Raw genomic sequence first — 14064 nt, forward strand, 5'->3', positions numbered from 1 at the left:
AATCTAGTCGCGCTAACAGATGAGCGTACCGGATTTGTAAGTGGGAGCGAGAAATAGTTATTCTTTTCTCGCTCCCACTTACAAATCCGGTAAACTATTATCAAAATTGAACGAAACTCCCCAAGCTCAATATGACAATGGGAAGGTGGGCAAAATCAGGAGCCGATATAGTGTGGTCACCCTACTTGATACATTTGTATGAGAAAAGTTATGTCTGAATATCTTTAAAACCAGACAACGAATATAAAATATTAGATGGTGGATATTTAGTAAAAATTTTTACTAAATGTTGAAGTACTTTCGAGTGTCTTAGGTGCTACAAATCGTAAGATATTTACATTTTTAACTTTCTCAAAACGTGTGGACTGAGTGAGCACTTACAAAAATTTATTATAAAAAAACCTGACACGTTAGTGGTTCGTTTTGTATTTTACAAATTCCCATTTCACTTTTACTAAACTATACACATATAATAGCGGTCTAAATCTTATGTTTTTCATCAAAATTCGGCTTTTCAAAAGTGTGTGGATTGAGTGAGCATAAGAAACTATTTGTAAAAAATTTAATACGTCACTAGGTGATCTAATATTTATAGAGGTAGGTTGGCCTATTTTTTACTAAATGTTAGTATATAAATATTATATATTAAATGAATATATTCACTGTTTTCGTTGGTAGTTTGTGAGAACTGAGTGAGCACCTGTTAATGGCTGTATCTTTTGATTTATCTTTTTACAAATTCAGAGATTCGTTTTACAATTGTTTTAGAACTTTTACTAAATGATCAGCATATTTTTTTTTATTTTCGGAAGGTGCTCACTCAATCCACACACACACGAAGATGCGTGATCTGGTTCTTATTGTACACACCTTTAGAAATGCAACGGATTATTATACTACCCGATATTTTACTACCCGGCTGAGTACCGGATAATATCGTAGTATCCAATCCTATTGACAACGTCAAAAGTTTGAAAGAATAATATCGTCACTACTTTAAAAAAAACTTGTATCTTCATCTGTCAATGAAAAGAAAATTGTAGTATGTATGGAATGCATATAGAGTATAGACTTACTGCGTTTTAACTTTGAGGAACAGCGTGAGATACGAGATTTTTTAAAAGTAGTGACGATATCCAGGGGGGAAAAATCAGGTCTATGTTTTTCATCTTCTTAGACCCGTGCGAACTCGCATGCGATTTTAGTTACATTGCGGGCTATTGAGGGTACATACAATTTTGCACAGCCATCAAATACCGCAATGTAATAAAACTCGTATGCAAGTTCTCGTACCGTCTAAATGGGCCCTAAGTCAATAAAACACTAACTATACAGATAATAATTTTATTAAATAAAGCGCATATGTCAAAGTAACGGAAGCACTGCAGAAGTGGTAACTATTATTTTATTACAAAAGTATGGTGTAATAAATAACTTAACCTAGTCTATCGTGAAGTGGTAAACCATTAAAACCATATTCAAGTAGGTACTAGTGTGTTATAAGAACACTACTTAGAGTAGATTTTAGACTGTTTTTAACACTTGGGTTGGGTATAAAGATCTGTATATTTATAGATCACCATTGATAATGCGACTTGCAGACGAAAATATCGTAATAAGTAACGAATATTTTCGCTTCGCTCTGCTTGGCCTAATGCAACAACGCAACGACATAAGTTAATAATCCTTTAGCAGCATGTGCCAAAGTGGATTTTAAGTAGCCTATGGAAGGTATTTCAGCGAGAGTATAATGTTCGAGATGTCAATGTATTTACGTGATAAATTGATAATAAACTGGTATCGTTCCATCCGGCAAGATACATGTAGATACACGCATCCATCCGGTTCATTGAAGTACGACCGGCTAAAACATCACCACCACTAGATGGCGTCACTGAAAATGTGTTGTTACCCATCATGGACACTAGATGGCGTTAAGTGCCACATTAGTGACAGTTGCTCTTTTAGATCAGGGCGATCGATAACCGTGACCATGATAAATGCCACGTAAATATTGATAATATAAAAACCAATCGTGCTGTATTTTAGCCTGAGCTTCGGAAGTGGCATGAGATGAGACACCAAAACTGATTTTTCTAGTAAATATCTACAGCTAATTACTTTACTATGTTAGAGAATCTGACAATCTTATTTACACAGTAAATGTCGGTAAGTATACTTTTGTACTTTTATTCTAAGGTTACGTTTTAAACAAATGAACACAGTTGACACGACTGGCTAATTTATAAAAATATGTAATAAGTACATACTCCTATATAACTCTAGTTCTAGTGTTTTGTTATACATACTATATCTTGAATGACTTTATTTATCATATAGAAAAGGTCTGTCTTTACACTTTACTTTTCCAGAGAGACATTAAGCTTTAACTTATAATATACCAGTTTTAGGCGACAGTTAGATATATAAAAATATGTCAAAATGCGCTATGACTAATTATAAATATTTTTTTACAATTTTAACCAATTTATATTCCCTATATAACAAGAACTGATGTCAACTATATTCTAATATTGCAAACAGAGTATTTTACGTAGGTACATCATATTAATATTGTTTTAGAATTTTAAAACAAATACAAAATCTCAATATTTGCTAACAAATAATAAAAACAACTCTTCTCAAGGTTGCCAACATTAAATTTAAATATGTATATTTCTTTCCTAAATATTTTGGACGATCACAGTAAATTATAATATAAATTACTTAAATCACAATTATTTAAATTTTCACAACATACACTTAACATTTTATGCCATTCGAAAATTCCTATAACTTGCGGGATTTTCTTTCTAAAAAGGAAATTGCGAATCTTGTACCTATTTATAGAGTGTATTCAATTTACATAATGATTAATCGTAAAGTCAATTAAAAAAATGCTGGTCCGAATCGAACTTGAGAGTTTCTCTGTGCAAACGGCTTATGGATTCAACACGTAGAAGAAAAAATAAAATAAATAGAGAACATTTTTTTAAGTAATTAAATCCATAAAATTCTTTAAGTGATTAATCAGAATCATTTCTCGGTGCGAAAAAACGAGACGACACGACGGTGTCGCCACTGCGACGGTCAATCGGTTTTATAATAATGTTGTAGCTACAAAATTAAAGTATAACAAAACGTGAGGAGCTTTTTAACCATCGATATAGTTAACACCTCGATCGTCGAGTCAGAAGACGTCCTTGGCGGCCTGTAGGAGCGCGAGCAGGTCGGCCTTGTCCTCGGGTCAGCACGCCGGCGCCGGCGCGGGCGGCGGCAGCGGCGCGGGGGAGGGGGAGTCAGAAGACGTCCTTGGCGGCCTGTAGGAGCGCGAGCAGGTCGGCCTTGTCCTCGGGTCAGCACGCCGGCGCCGGCGCGGGCGGCGGCAGCGGCGCGGGGAGGGGGAGTCAGAAGACGTCCTTGGCGGCCTGTAGGAGCGCGAGCAGGTCGGCCTTGTCCTCGGGTCAGCACGCCGGCGCGGGCGCGGGCGGCGGCAGCGGCGCGGGGGAGGGGGGGGAGCCGCGCGCCGACAGCTCCGCCTTCACGCGCCGCGCGATGTGCGAGCGCGTGTGCTTGCGCAGGTGGTCCTTGCGGTAGAAACCTGAGACAAGGGTCGATTACAAAATATACGACCCTAACTATTCTAAATAATATTGCCTTCGGTTACCGCGATAGTTACTCATGAAATAAAACTATGGAAACGGATTAAATCCTGCCTTAATAGTACATTACATCAGAGGCCGGGAAAATGAGAATTTCCGGCCAAGTGGGTATATACGGATAGGGATACGAGGCCGGGAATCCGTTTTCACACCGAGGCATGTATAGTGCTTTTCTCAAACATACAATGAAATAAAAAAAATGCTACCCTTTAACGGGCAAGACTCAAAAAAATCATGAGTTCAAACCTCATCGCCATCCTGTAGTACAAAAAATTCTCTACAAGAAAAAAATACAAAAATATAGTCATACAGGGTGGTCTTTTTTGAGACCGGTGCCCTATAAAGGGCTAAAGGACAATATTTTATAAAAAAAAGTTACTTTGCAGGCCTAGGCCTAAAAAATAATATGAAATCCCTTTACAGTCCTCTCGAGTTGTTGCGCCCAAAAAGCGATATTTCCCAACCCATTTTAAGGAACGTAAAGACAATATTTCATTGCATGTTTGAGAAAAAATCTATACACTAGGTAGCTTCTTTCACTTGTATTACTTAGTGATGTATACCGATACCACTCAAACACCAGTAAACAATATATTGATTGTTATAACACTTTTAACTAATAATGTTTAGGTTAAGATAGTTAAATTAAGGAAACTGTAAGTCTACAATATTAGTAATTTACACTGTAACAATTGTCACAATATGAGACTGTTTGTTTCTTAAGAAATAAAAATAAAATAAATTATTTATGGCCATGGTTCGTTAATATTTCTTGTATGTGGGTAGCTTTTGCACATGCTGTAAAGTGACCACGAATGCTGTAAAGTGTTCGAAACGTCGGGATGAATTGTAAATTCATTATACGCGATTTAATCCGTTTCCATAGTTTTATTTCATATCCTAAATAAAATAATAGTATGGGAATTTCCATTCATATCTTCTGCGTCACGTTTTTGTGTCTGTGCGACTGACCCTTCATCTAGTCAGATTCGTCCGTCATCGTCATTAACAGCAATCACGGCTGAATGCCCTAAGACATACAATAATTTTGTCCGTCCGTCACTTCTCTCTCGAGTGTCTGACGAACTGACCGTCTGTCTGTCTGTCTCACCCTTGCCACACTCGTTGCACACGTGTCGCTTCTCCCCGGAGTGTATGACGAAGTGCAGCGTGAGTTGTTCCCGACGCTTGAAGGCCTTGAGGCAGACGGAGCAGACATGCGGTCGCTCCGGGTTGTGGCTCTGCTTGTGGCGGGTTAGATGGTCCTTCCGCTTTAGGGCTGCGTTGCAGATGTCGCAGATAAACCTAGAAAATATCACACCTGTCTTAAATCGTGTCCTTGTTGAGTCGGGTCATGCAGTACCAATAGCGTTCTGAATTTGATTACCGAAAGATATGACTGCCCTATCCTTAACCACATCTCGGACACTGGCGATCAAATATATGAAACAGGCGCATTCCTAGCACACATTTTAAGCTCGTGTGGGTGAATGCGAACCATGTTTGTACGAGTGCGATCTAACAGGTTGACTGTTCGCATTTTTGACAGGCGCTAACTGTGAGGTAACCGAAAGGGGGTGGTCAGCATTTTCAGCGGGGAGCGGGAGTGGCCATACTGTACGACAGTACTCTTTATTATACTGTGCCTTAACTAAGCCTTAGGTACATATTTTGTGACTAACATCTATGGAGTCTCAGTACTTCGAAATAAAGAATTCATTATTATATATATATATAATCAAATACTATGTAAACTCTACGAGTTAATACGTGCAGATTGGTGCCAAAGCAACACGCGATACTAGCGCCCCTAGCGGCATGAGTTGATCAAAATAGTTTAGTTAATACCAAGTTCATACAGTATAAAATTAAAAACAGTCACATATATTTTTTTGTTTTATTCCGTCTAAAAATGTTAAAGTAGATCAAGTAATCGCATTTTCTATTTTAATTTACTAAAAAGTCTGACAAACTACTTTGAACAACTCGTACCGCTAGATGGCGTTGCTAAAATTGTTGCCGCTCCATTGTATGGGAAACGTCAGAAGCTGCACGTATTAACTCTAAGAGTTTATATAGTATTTGATATAATCGTTCTTTTGCATTAAGACCACAGACAACAAACGTCTGCTATATCTTTGATCACCTTTCTTTAAAATATGCTATATTATGACTACCAATATAACCTACTTTTTGATGGTCGACTGATGCTTTTCACATGTGGTTTTGCTAATTTTTGAACCTACCTCCTTTCCATAGTGTGTCCGACCAAGTGTTGCTCCAATAACCCTCGCTCCGGATACGCCATATGGCATTCCGGACAGCAGTACAGAGTGCTGCCATCTGCCGGTGAACACGTGAAGGTTAGTAAAAGTATGAAATGTTAGTGTTAACTTTTCACTGACACGGTAAGTTAGCTACTGTCTTACCTATTAGGCCGCGGTTCGCGGCTGTGTGATGAATTTGTTCGTTTTCCGCGCCACGCCGCGCGAGTGTAATCTAAAGGCGCGGCGGCGGCGGCGTGGCGCCGCGTCGCGTCGCTGGGGGCGCGTCTTACGTCTTTCCTAATACAAAATGTACTGAGGAGACGGTTTTTAAATTACACTCGGGCAGCGCGGCGCTGGCGTCCGTCCCGCGTCCTACGACCTACGCGTCCCACGTTTGTCGCCTGTGTGTGGGTTGCCCTGAGGCCGGTGCGAAGTTTTTTTTTATGGGATAGGAGGCAAACGAGAAGACTCATATATTGACACCCGAGTAGCTTACCGAGTGCAGTGGTGAGGCGGATTTCTCCAGGTTTAGGCCGCGGTTTCTTCTCTTTGGTAGCTTTTTTCTTCTTCTTCTTTTTTGGCGGCGGCGGCGGCGTCGCCGGTGACGTCTGTACTACCACCGTGTTCACCGTGGGACTTGGGATCTGAAAATAAACACACTGTATGTAAAATCTTATAACTTTAAGTGAATAAGGATCTTTGGCTAGGTCTTATCTCACCATCATTGTACGTCAAATAAAGCTATGCCGGGTCTAACCCTACGCCTCAGCCTCGAGAAGATTTCAGTCCCCCCTCAGTTAGAGGGGGGTATCCACTATGGGACCGGCAAGAAACTCTAAACAAAGCTCGGTCTCCCAAATATGTCTCCGGTCTCCCAAAAGTGTCGTGATATCGCCGACAGGTGTCGCCACCAGTCACAAGCAATACACCCATAAACTAGTAGACTACCTGCTGTGCTACTGTCGCGCTAGGAACTTGCACTAGTACCGGTTCCTCTCTCCTGTCGGAGTACTTGACTAAGTGTTGTGGTATCGCCGACAGGTGTCGCCACCTGTCAGAACCTACATGTAAGCTAGTAGTTATACCTGTTGTGCTACTGGCGCGCTAGGAACTTGCACTAGCACCGGTTCCTCTCTCCTGTCGGAGTACTTGACTAAGTGTTGTGGTATCGCCGACAGGTGTCGCCACCTGTCAGAACCTACATGTAAGCTAGTAGATATACCTGCTGTGCTACTGGCGCGCTAGGAACTTGCACTAGCACCGGTTCCTCTCTCCTGTCGGAGTACTTGACTAAGTGTCGGGGTATCGCCGACAGGTGTCGCCACCAGTCAGAACCTATACACTAATAAATTAGTAGATATACCTGCTGTGCTACTGGCGCGCTAGGAACTTGCACTAGTACCGGTTCTTCTCTCTTGTCCGAGTACTTGAGTAGGTGGTGCAGTGGGAGCGGCAGCGCCGACAGATAGTCGGCCACGCCGCCGCCGAGCGACTGCCACGTCGCGTCCGACACGTCGCCGATACCTGTGATAAGACCATGTATAAGAGATGTCTCTTCTCTTCTTTAAATCCTGTTTTCTGTTGGGGGTAGGGCTCGAATTATATTTCTGCATTTACTCCAGTCTTGGGCAGTTTGGGTAACCTGCTTGGCATCCTTTAGCTCGTTGGGTGGACGACATCCGGAAAAATGCGAGTCACAACTGGATGAGACTATCCCAGGACCGGAACAAGTGGCGTACTAGAAGAGAGGCCTATGCTCAGCAGTGGGCGGTAAAGGGCTGATATGATGATGAAGATGATGAACGCGCGACACTCCTGGAGTAGCAGGCGTCCATATAGGTTACGACGACCGCTTTCCATCAGGCGGACAGTATGCTTGTTTGCCCCCGACATAGTATAAAAAATTACTTTTGAGTTTTCACGAATCATCTAACGTGCGAGAAACGATTTTGGTTTATAACTCACTGATGAACTGCACGCACGTGCCGTGAGGTGTGCGTAAAAGTTGAAATTTATGTTACATTCATTGTTTAAGGACACGAGGGAAGATGAACGCGATATCTATATTTCAAATTCTGGTCACGTCTTGGATCACCGGATAACCATCTAAATGAAAAGGTAAGGTAGGACCTACCCTACCTGCGGCAACACTTGCCAAGTAAGGTAAGGTATCTAAGCTAATTATAACTCACTGATGAACTCAGCCGGCACGGGCTGGCGCGCCTCCTGTTTGATGGCGCGCGCGAGCGCAGCTGCTTCCTTCGGTTCATGGAGTACCACCAGTAGCTGCTGAGAACCTTGCTGTATTGGCGTGCCCGTCACTGTAAACATGAGAAATTATTGCATAGTAACCCCTTTTCAATTTCTCGCAAACCTAACCTCACAGAACGCAAATGGCACGAAGTGGTAAATGAGGCTAGGTCCTATGTTGTTGTAGCTGTAGACTATACCGTTGGTATTTAAGTTTTGGGACAGAGCAAAACCATTTTTGAAAGATTGTAAGTAAAATAACCTAACCACAAAATTAAAATTTTGAAAAAACCCCCGACCGCGACATAGTGGACCGATTTTCATGAAACATGGCTAAGAACACTCCCGACTAACTCAGCTTTCAGACAAAAAAAACTAAATCCAAATCGGTTCATCCGTTCGGGAGCTACGATGCCACAGACAGACACACACACAGACAGACAAACAGACAGACAGACGGACAGACAGACAGACAGACAGACAGACGGACAGACAGACAGACACGTCAAACTTATAACACCCCTTTGTTTTTGCGTCGGGGGTTAATAATACTAACAATAAATGGAAAATAGCGGGTCACAACTGGATGAGACTAGCCCAGGACCGGGAGAAGTGGCGTACTAGATGAGAGGCCTAATATACTCAACAGTGGGCGATAAAGGGCTGATATGATTATTATGAACAATAAAGGCACATATTGAATTTGTGACAACAGACACATAGATTCGCAACATACTCCTTTGTACCTTTTGGAACCGTAACATTTCCTTCAAGTAGGTAGGTAACATAGAAGTAAGTGGTGTGCATGGGGAATGTGTAATATGACATTGGTACATTTGGTACACAAGTAAGAAAGTGTGTTGCTCATTTGAGAAACAAAGGTTTAAGATAGATAGATAGAATATTATTTATTGGCACACCTCAGCACAAGATGCAGTGGAGACAAAACAAATGATTATAGGTAAATGTAAAGTAAAGAAATTATTTTGCAAAAAATATATTTTTGGCACAAGCTTTTATCGCCGACTGTACTTTTCTTCCTTTGACCAACCTTTCTGCTCCATCATCAGATCAGCTCCATGATACCATAATATTGCATTGTCACGTGATAGGGAAACCGGGAAGTGGGTCAAAAGCTTCTACGTTTTGACCCAAACTAACATACTAACAAGGCAAGTTAAAAAAAACCGGCCAAGTGCGAGTCGGACTCGCGCACCGAGGGTTCCGTACAAACCTGCAAGGTTTACAAAGTTCGTTCATTACGACAATCGAGTCATAACTATGGTATTTTTATTGCAAAAAAATGGGTAGTAAGGTTAAAATTATTAAAAAAAAATATATTATGTGATGTAACTAAAAATTTATGGTTTTCGTAATTTTTCCTTTATCTATGCTATAAGACGTTGCTTCGTACCAAATTTCAAGATTCTGAGTTCACGGGAAGCACCCTGTAGGTTTTGATTCCCTTGCAAGTGTCGAAAATTTGCGGCATAAACGGCTGTATCTTTTGATTGCGTTGGCTTAGAAGTTTGATTTTTTCACAGCTTCAAGGGACAGTAGACCTGAGTAATTGATTTAAATTTCAGCTTCATACCTCCACGCGTTCCTGAGAAAAAGGGTCTTGACAGACGGACGGACGGACGGACAGACGGACAACAAAGTGATCCTATAAGGGTTCCGTTTTTTCCTTTTGAGGTACGGAACCCTAAAAAGCTTGTAAAAAGTAAAAAGATTATAAATAGAGGCAAACAACAGCTAATCGCTAAAGAGCGATCTCTACAGACAACCTTTGGTTTAAGTAGGTACATTCAACCATTTTGAATCCTAGGCCACTGTAGAACCTATGCACAGTAAACTTCAATGTGACTTCTTATGGCAAATAGAACATGGTTTAAATGAGACAGGGTTCTAGAGTGGCCTAGGATTCAAATTGGTTGACCGTACAAGGACACTGACCAGTAATAGTTTCCTGCTGCTGCATCATGGTAGCCATGATGTCCTCCTCGCGGTACTCTCGCTTCTCCTTCGGCTCCTGCACGTACGTCTGTCCGTACGCCACGTTGCCCAGGTTCACGGTGGACGAAGATATCGCCTGGTACTTCACTCCGCTGTTCACTGGAACCAGGAATTCACATTTAAATTGTATCCTGGTTGAGTGCTTCGTCCCAGAATAGGCTACTTGCCTTCTAGTCAAATCAGCTTCTTTTTAAGAACTGTCAAAACGAATTTAAACGACTTGTTAATATGGAATTTATATGAAATCGAATTGAGTGACGTCACGGTCAATTCAGTTACTTTATATATTTCTACCTGACTTATTTAATAGAAATTGGATTTAAAAATAACTTCTGTCCATGTTTTTCTTATAATTATCTGATGCTTTATTTCGTGCATGGTATAAAATATTTTATTTTTACTATAGTCAAGTTCCCTATTCTTTTTGCTCAAATTTCAACAGATCGGTAGGTCGGTACTGCAATTTATCCTAGAACGGTTAGAAGCCTGCCGTATTATGTTAGGGCATGTGGGGATACACACATAAATTTACATCGATTGACGTGTGTAGTCATGAAACAGTGAAACGTAATGTGTGTATCCCCACAGGTACCTTGACGGCCCAGCCACGACATTGGTCTAAGCGCGGCAGCGGTGAGCGGCAGCCATACGTGCGAATGAAAAGTCCCATCGCTGTGTCTCGCTCCAATGTATGGTCGCCGCTCACCGTTGTCGCGCTTAGACCAATGTCGTGGCTGAGCCGTGAGAGAGTCTAGAAGACGCAGCTTTGCGATGTAGCGAGATCGTTCTCTAGACACCTTACTTCTACCCGAATTAAAGGTGGATAGTGATGGAAAACTAGTGCCTACGCCAAATCTTGGGATAAGTTGTCAAAGCGGACCCCGGCTCCCATGAGCCGTAGCAAAGCAAATTTTGCTTGTTGAACTTCACGCTGAAGTATATCCACTATCATCTCCTGAAGTTGCCGAGTAAATGGAACATTTTTCTATTAGTACCCACCAGTGTGTATAGGAGCTATCCCCGCCAGGGTGACGGAGCCAGCCGGTGCGCTGCTCACCACGACCATCTCCGCTTGTCGGAACTTGACATCCACTGCCGGAACCACCATCTCCGCCTGTCGGAACTTGACGTCCACGGCCGGCGTCACGAACTGGACATTTCCCTGTAAGTAAAGGGTTCACTATAGAGATACAAAGTCTGTCAAAAAATCAGTAGGCCATTTTATAAATGCCTATCTACAAAATCATCCTCCTAGCATAGTTCAAGGGTTCAAGATGGCAATCACTAACGCCATATATGTTACCTGGTATCTCTTCTACACGGCGGTGGCGTGCCCTCGTGCGGTGGTGGTAGGAGTGGCCACCGCCTGTGGTGAGAGTAGGGTGGTCAAAATACGAGACACGCCTGACCTGGTATCTCTCGTCCACGACGCTGATGCCCTGATACTTTTGGTGAAGTACTGGACAGAAAATGCTTACTAGTGACAAAGCTGATGAGTGAAGCCTGACCTGGTATCTCTCCTGCACAGTACTGGTGCCTTCGTAGCCGAACTTCGCTGCGAAGTGCTGGATAGTGGGGATGGCGGCCGCCGTCGGGATGTGGCCGGTGAACGGCGTGAAATTCATCTTGCTTCACTGGAATATAATCGTAGGGGTTTTATACATGACCGGTCTTTATAATAAAATAAATAATAATAGTACCTACAATGTGCAACTTGGTGGACGGTAACTAAGACCAAAAATATTTTGTCTAAATTGTAAGCGTAGTTCCAAGAAGATTTAAATCATTAAAAAGTGAATACCGAAACGAGGATCTTAGTTACAATGGAATATGGTACCTGATTCAAAACAGATGTTGTAAGAGTGTAAGATTCCTACGACAGAAAAGGAAGGAACAGCCCAGGATCACTACCATCCTTATTGCCAGCGGCGTCCGCTAATAGTAAATCTAACAGAGATGTTCCCCTTCGTCATGTCTCCGTCTACATTCGACACTGGGTCCTGCCAAGGAGAGTGCCCGTACAGCTTCAGCATGAACATTGAACATCCACAGCATGATAATGTTGCTGATCCGTGGCCACGAGAACAACCCGGAAGTGCCAGCCCCGTGCTGTGTACCGACGGAGTACTTGCCTCTCCACACGATACATGTGGACTCAGCTACTGGTGTAACTCTCGAGGGTACAGTGGCGGACATAGTTGTTAAGAGATGTGGCTGTCGATAAAGACGTCAGACTAGGGTCGTTGGATTGAAGAAAAAAAACGGCAGCATTTTTATGATGTACTCGTACCTAGAGTTTTTAAATTTATGAAGAAATCGAGATAATTAAATTGATTATTCGCACATCGAAAAATTTAGGATCAAGCGGAAAACAGACAAATGTAAATGAATCCAGACAATCAGGCAAGCCTACATCGTACGTCCACTAAAACCCAGTTCACTCTTGTTACTGATCGCAAAATGATCACTTCCTATCTAAGTAGATCTAATTACATTGTTACAATGACAACAAATACCTAATTTGGTTAGTTTTATAGACTCGTTGTCAAATTTCAATAATGTAGGAATGTTGGAAGAGTGGAACTCCAGGCCACACGTGAGTATTTTTTCTTGATAAGATCCTGAAACTAACTAACCGTGATGAAGTAGTATATTGCATATGTTTAGTTATTTGAATTTTAAACTTTGATTTACGATTAATGAATTAGAGCAACATGGTTGAAATAATTCGTGTACTATATAATATCACATTTTTTATGTCCTTTTGTGTAACAAAAAGAAATCAAATCTGAAGGGGTAACAACATTTAGGGTAAGTACCTACAGGTAGAGATATACCTAGGTCACGCAGGGTTGTAATAAGTTGCATCCTAACATAATAACAATGCGCGCCGTGTCTGCAACATTTGACCCCTGTTATATTAGGTAATATTAAATCTATATGATTCGCCCCATTATGGAGTCAGACATATTGACCGAAACTTCGGTGCGAAGTAAACCCATTCAAACCAACAAGACCATTCTCACCGCGATCTCGTGAACCAAGTCAAGGTTGCTGTATCCGTTCATAATTATCGCTACGCGTGGTGTGAGGTCGAGGAAACTCATGGGGGTGATCTCACCCTGCCATATTGCCTCACCCCAATGGCTACATTTCTATCGCTCTATTTTTACCGGCCCTCCCACACCACTCGCTCTAAATTCCCCTTTTCTCGACTCCACTTTCGCTTACATATTTTTAAAGGGTTTATAAGCTAATTCTTACCTGTTTTGCGGATCTGGATTAAGTTTTCATGTTGTTTTTGGAGTCGGTGTGCCTGAAATACGGCGGTGTGGTAAAATGGCGGGGTGCGCAGCGGGCTGCGCGGCGGCGCGCGCACGGGACTTGTTGCGAGGGTGCGCTGTGCGGAGCGGGGTGTGGGTTACTTATCAACTTACTAGCGACTTTTACCACCTTTTAACACGTGTTCGCTGGAAGAAATAATCAGTTTGGAATTTAGTTGCTACAGTTAGTGATTCGTCTTTCTGTGAAGTAGGTATTTCCTATTAGGTGAAGTTATGTTTAAACCTACTAAGTTAGTATTTTTTTTAGTTGAGCTGAGCAGTATTTTTGCAAGCGACCATTGAATATGGTGAATTATGACTTTATCAGGCGGGTATATTGTCACTGTCATAGTATTTGAAAAATCTGGTTCGAAGGACCAATTTGATTACTCATAATATGATATTCATATTTATTGATATTGCACATATACATTACACGTCATAAACATAAAGAAACAGATATGAATCTGCTCTATGTATTGTCTTATACTAAAGCCTGACCAGAAATATATGACTACGCGCCATGTTGTGGAATTTCATGAAACT

At 41.7% G+C, this 14064-nt stretch overlaps 1 protein-coding gene across 1 annotated transcript; it reads right to left on the reverse strand.

Moving 5' to 3' along the window:
• Positions 1-1328: 1328 nt before the first annotated feature.
• Positions 1329-13659, reverse strand: LOC125233190 (transcription factor E4F1-like). Its single transcript, XM_048139088.1, has 10 exons — positions 13460-13659; positions 11704-11829; positions 11195-11357; positions 10136-10294; positions 8122-8250; positions 7293-7453; positions 6426-6573; positions 5909-6005; positions 4774-4967; positions 1329-3601 (listed from the first exon to the last, which is right to left on the reverse strand). The coding sequence occupies exons 2-10, from the start codon at positions 11818-11820 to the stop codon at positions 3465-3467; spliced, it is 1305 nt and encodes a 434-aa protein (XP_047995045.1). The 5' UTR covers positions 11821-11829; positions 13460-13659; the 3' UTR covers positions 1329-3464.
• Positions 13660-14064: the final 405 nt, after the last annotated feature.

Source organism: Leguminivora glycinivorella, chromosome 14, assembly GCF_023078275.1.
Source record: "Leguminivora glycinivorella isolate SPB_JAAS2020 chromosome 14, LegGlyc_1.1, whole genome shotgun sequence".
NCBI lineage: Eukaryota > Metazoa > Arthropoda > Insecta > Lepidoptera > Tortricidae > Leguminivora > Leguminivora glycinivorella.

What these genes read in the sequence shown, in the direction of transcription:
- LOC125233190 (XM_048139088.1), bottom strand. Translation starts at nt 11,820, where the DNA reads ATGAATTTCACGCCGTTCACCGGCCACATCCCGACGGCGGCCGCCATC. An exon ending in CCGCCTCACCACTGCACTCG is followed by an intron (nt 6,006 to 6,425) that starts GTAAGCTACTCG and finishes GTTCACCGGCAG; the next exon opens with ATGGCAGCACTCTGTACTGC. An exon ending in GGACACACTATGGAAAGGAG is followed by an intron (nt 4,968 to 5,908) that starts GTAGGTTCAAAA and finishes GATATTTTCTAG; the next exon opens with GTTTATCTGCGACATCTGCA.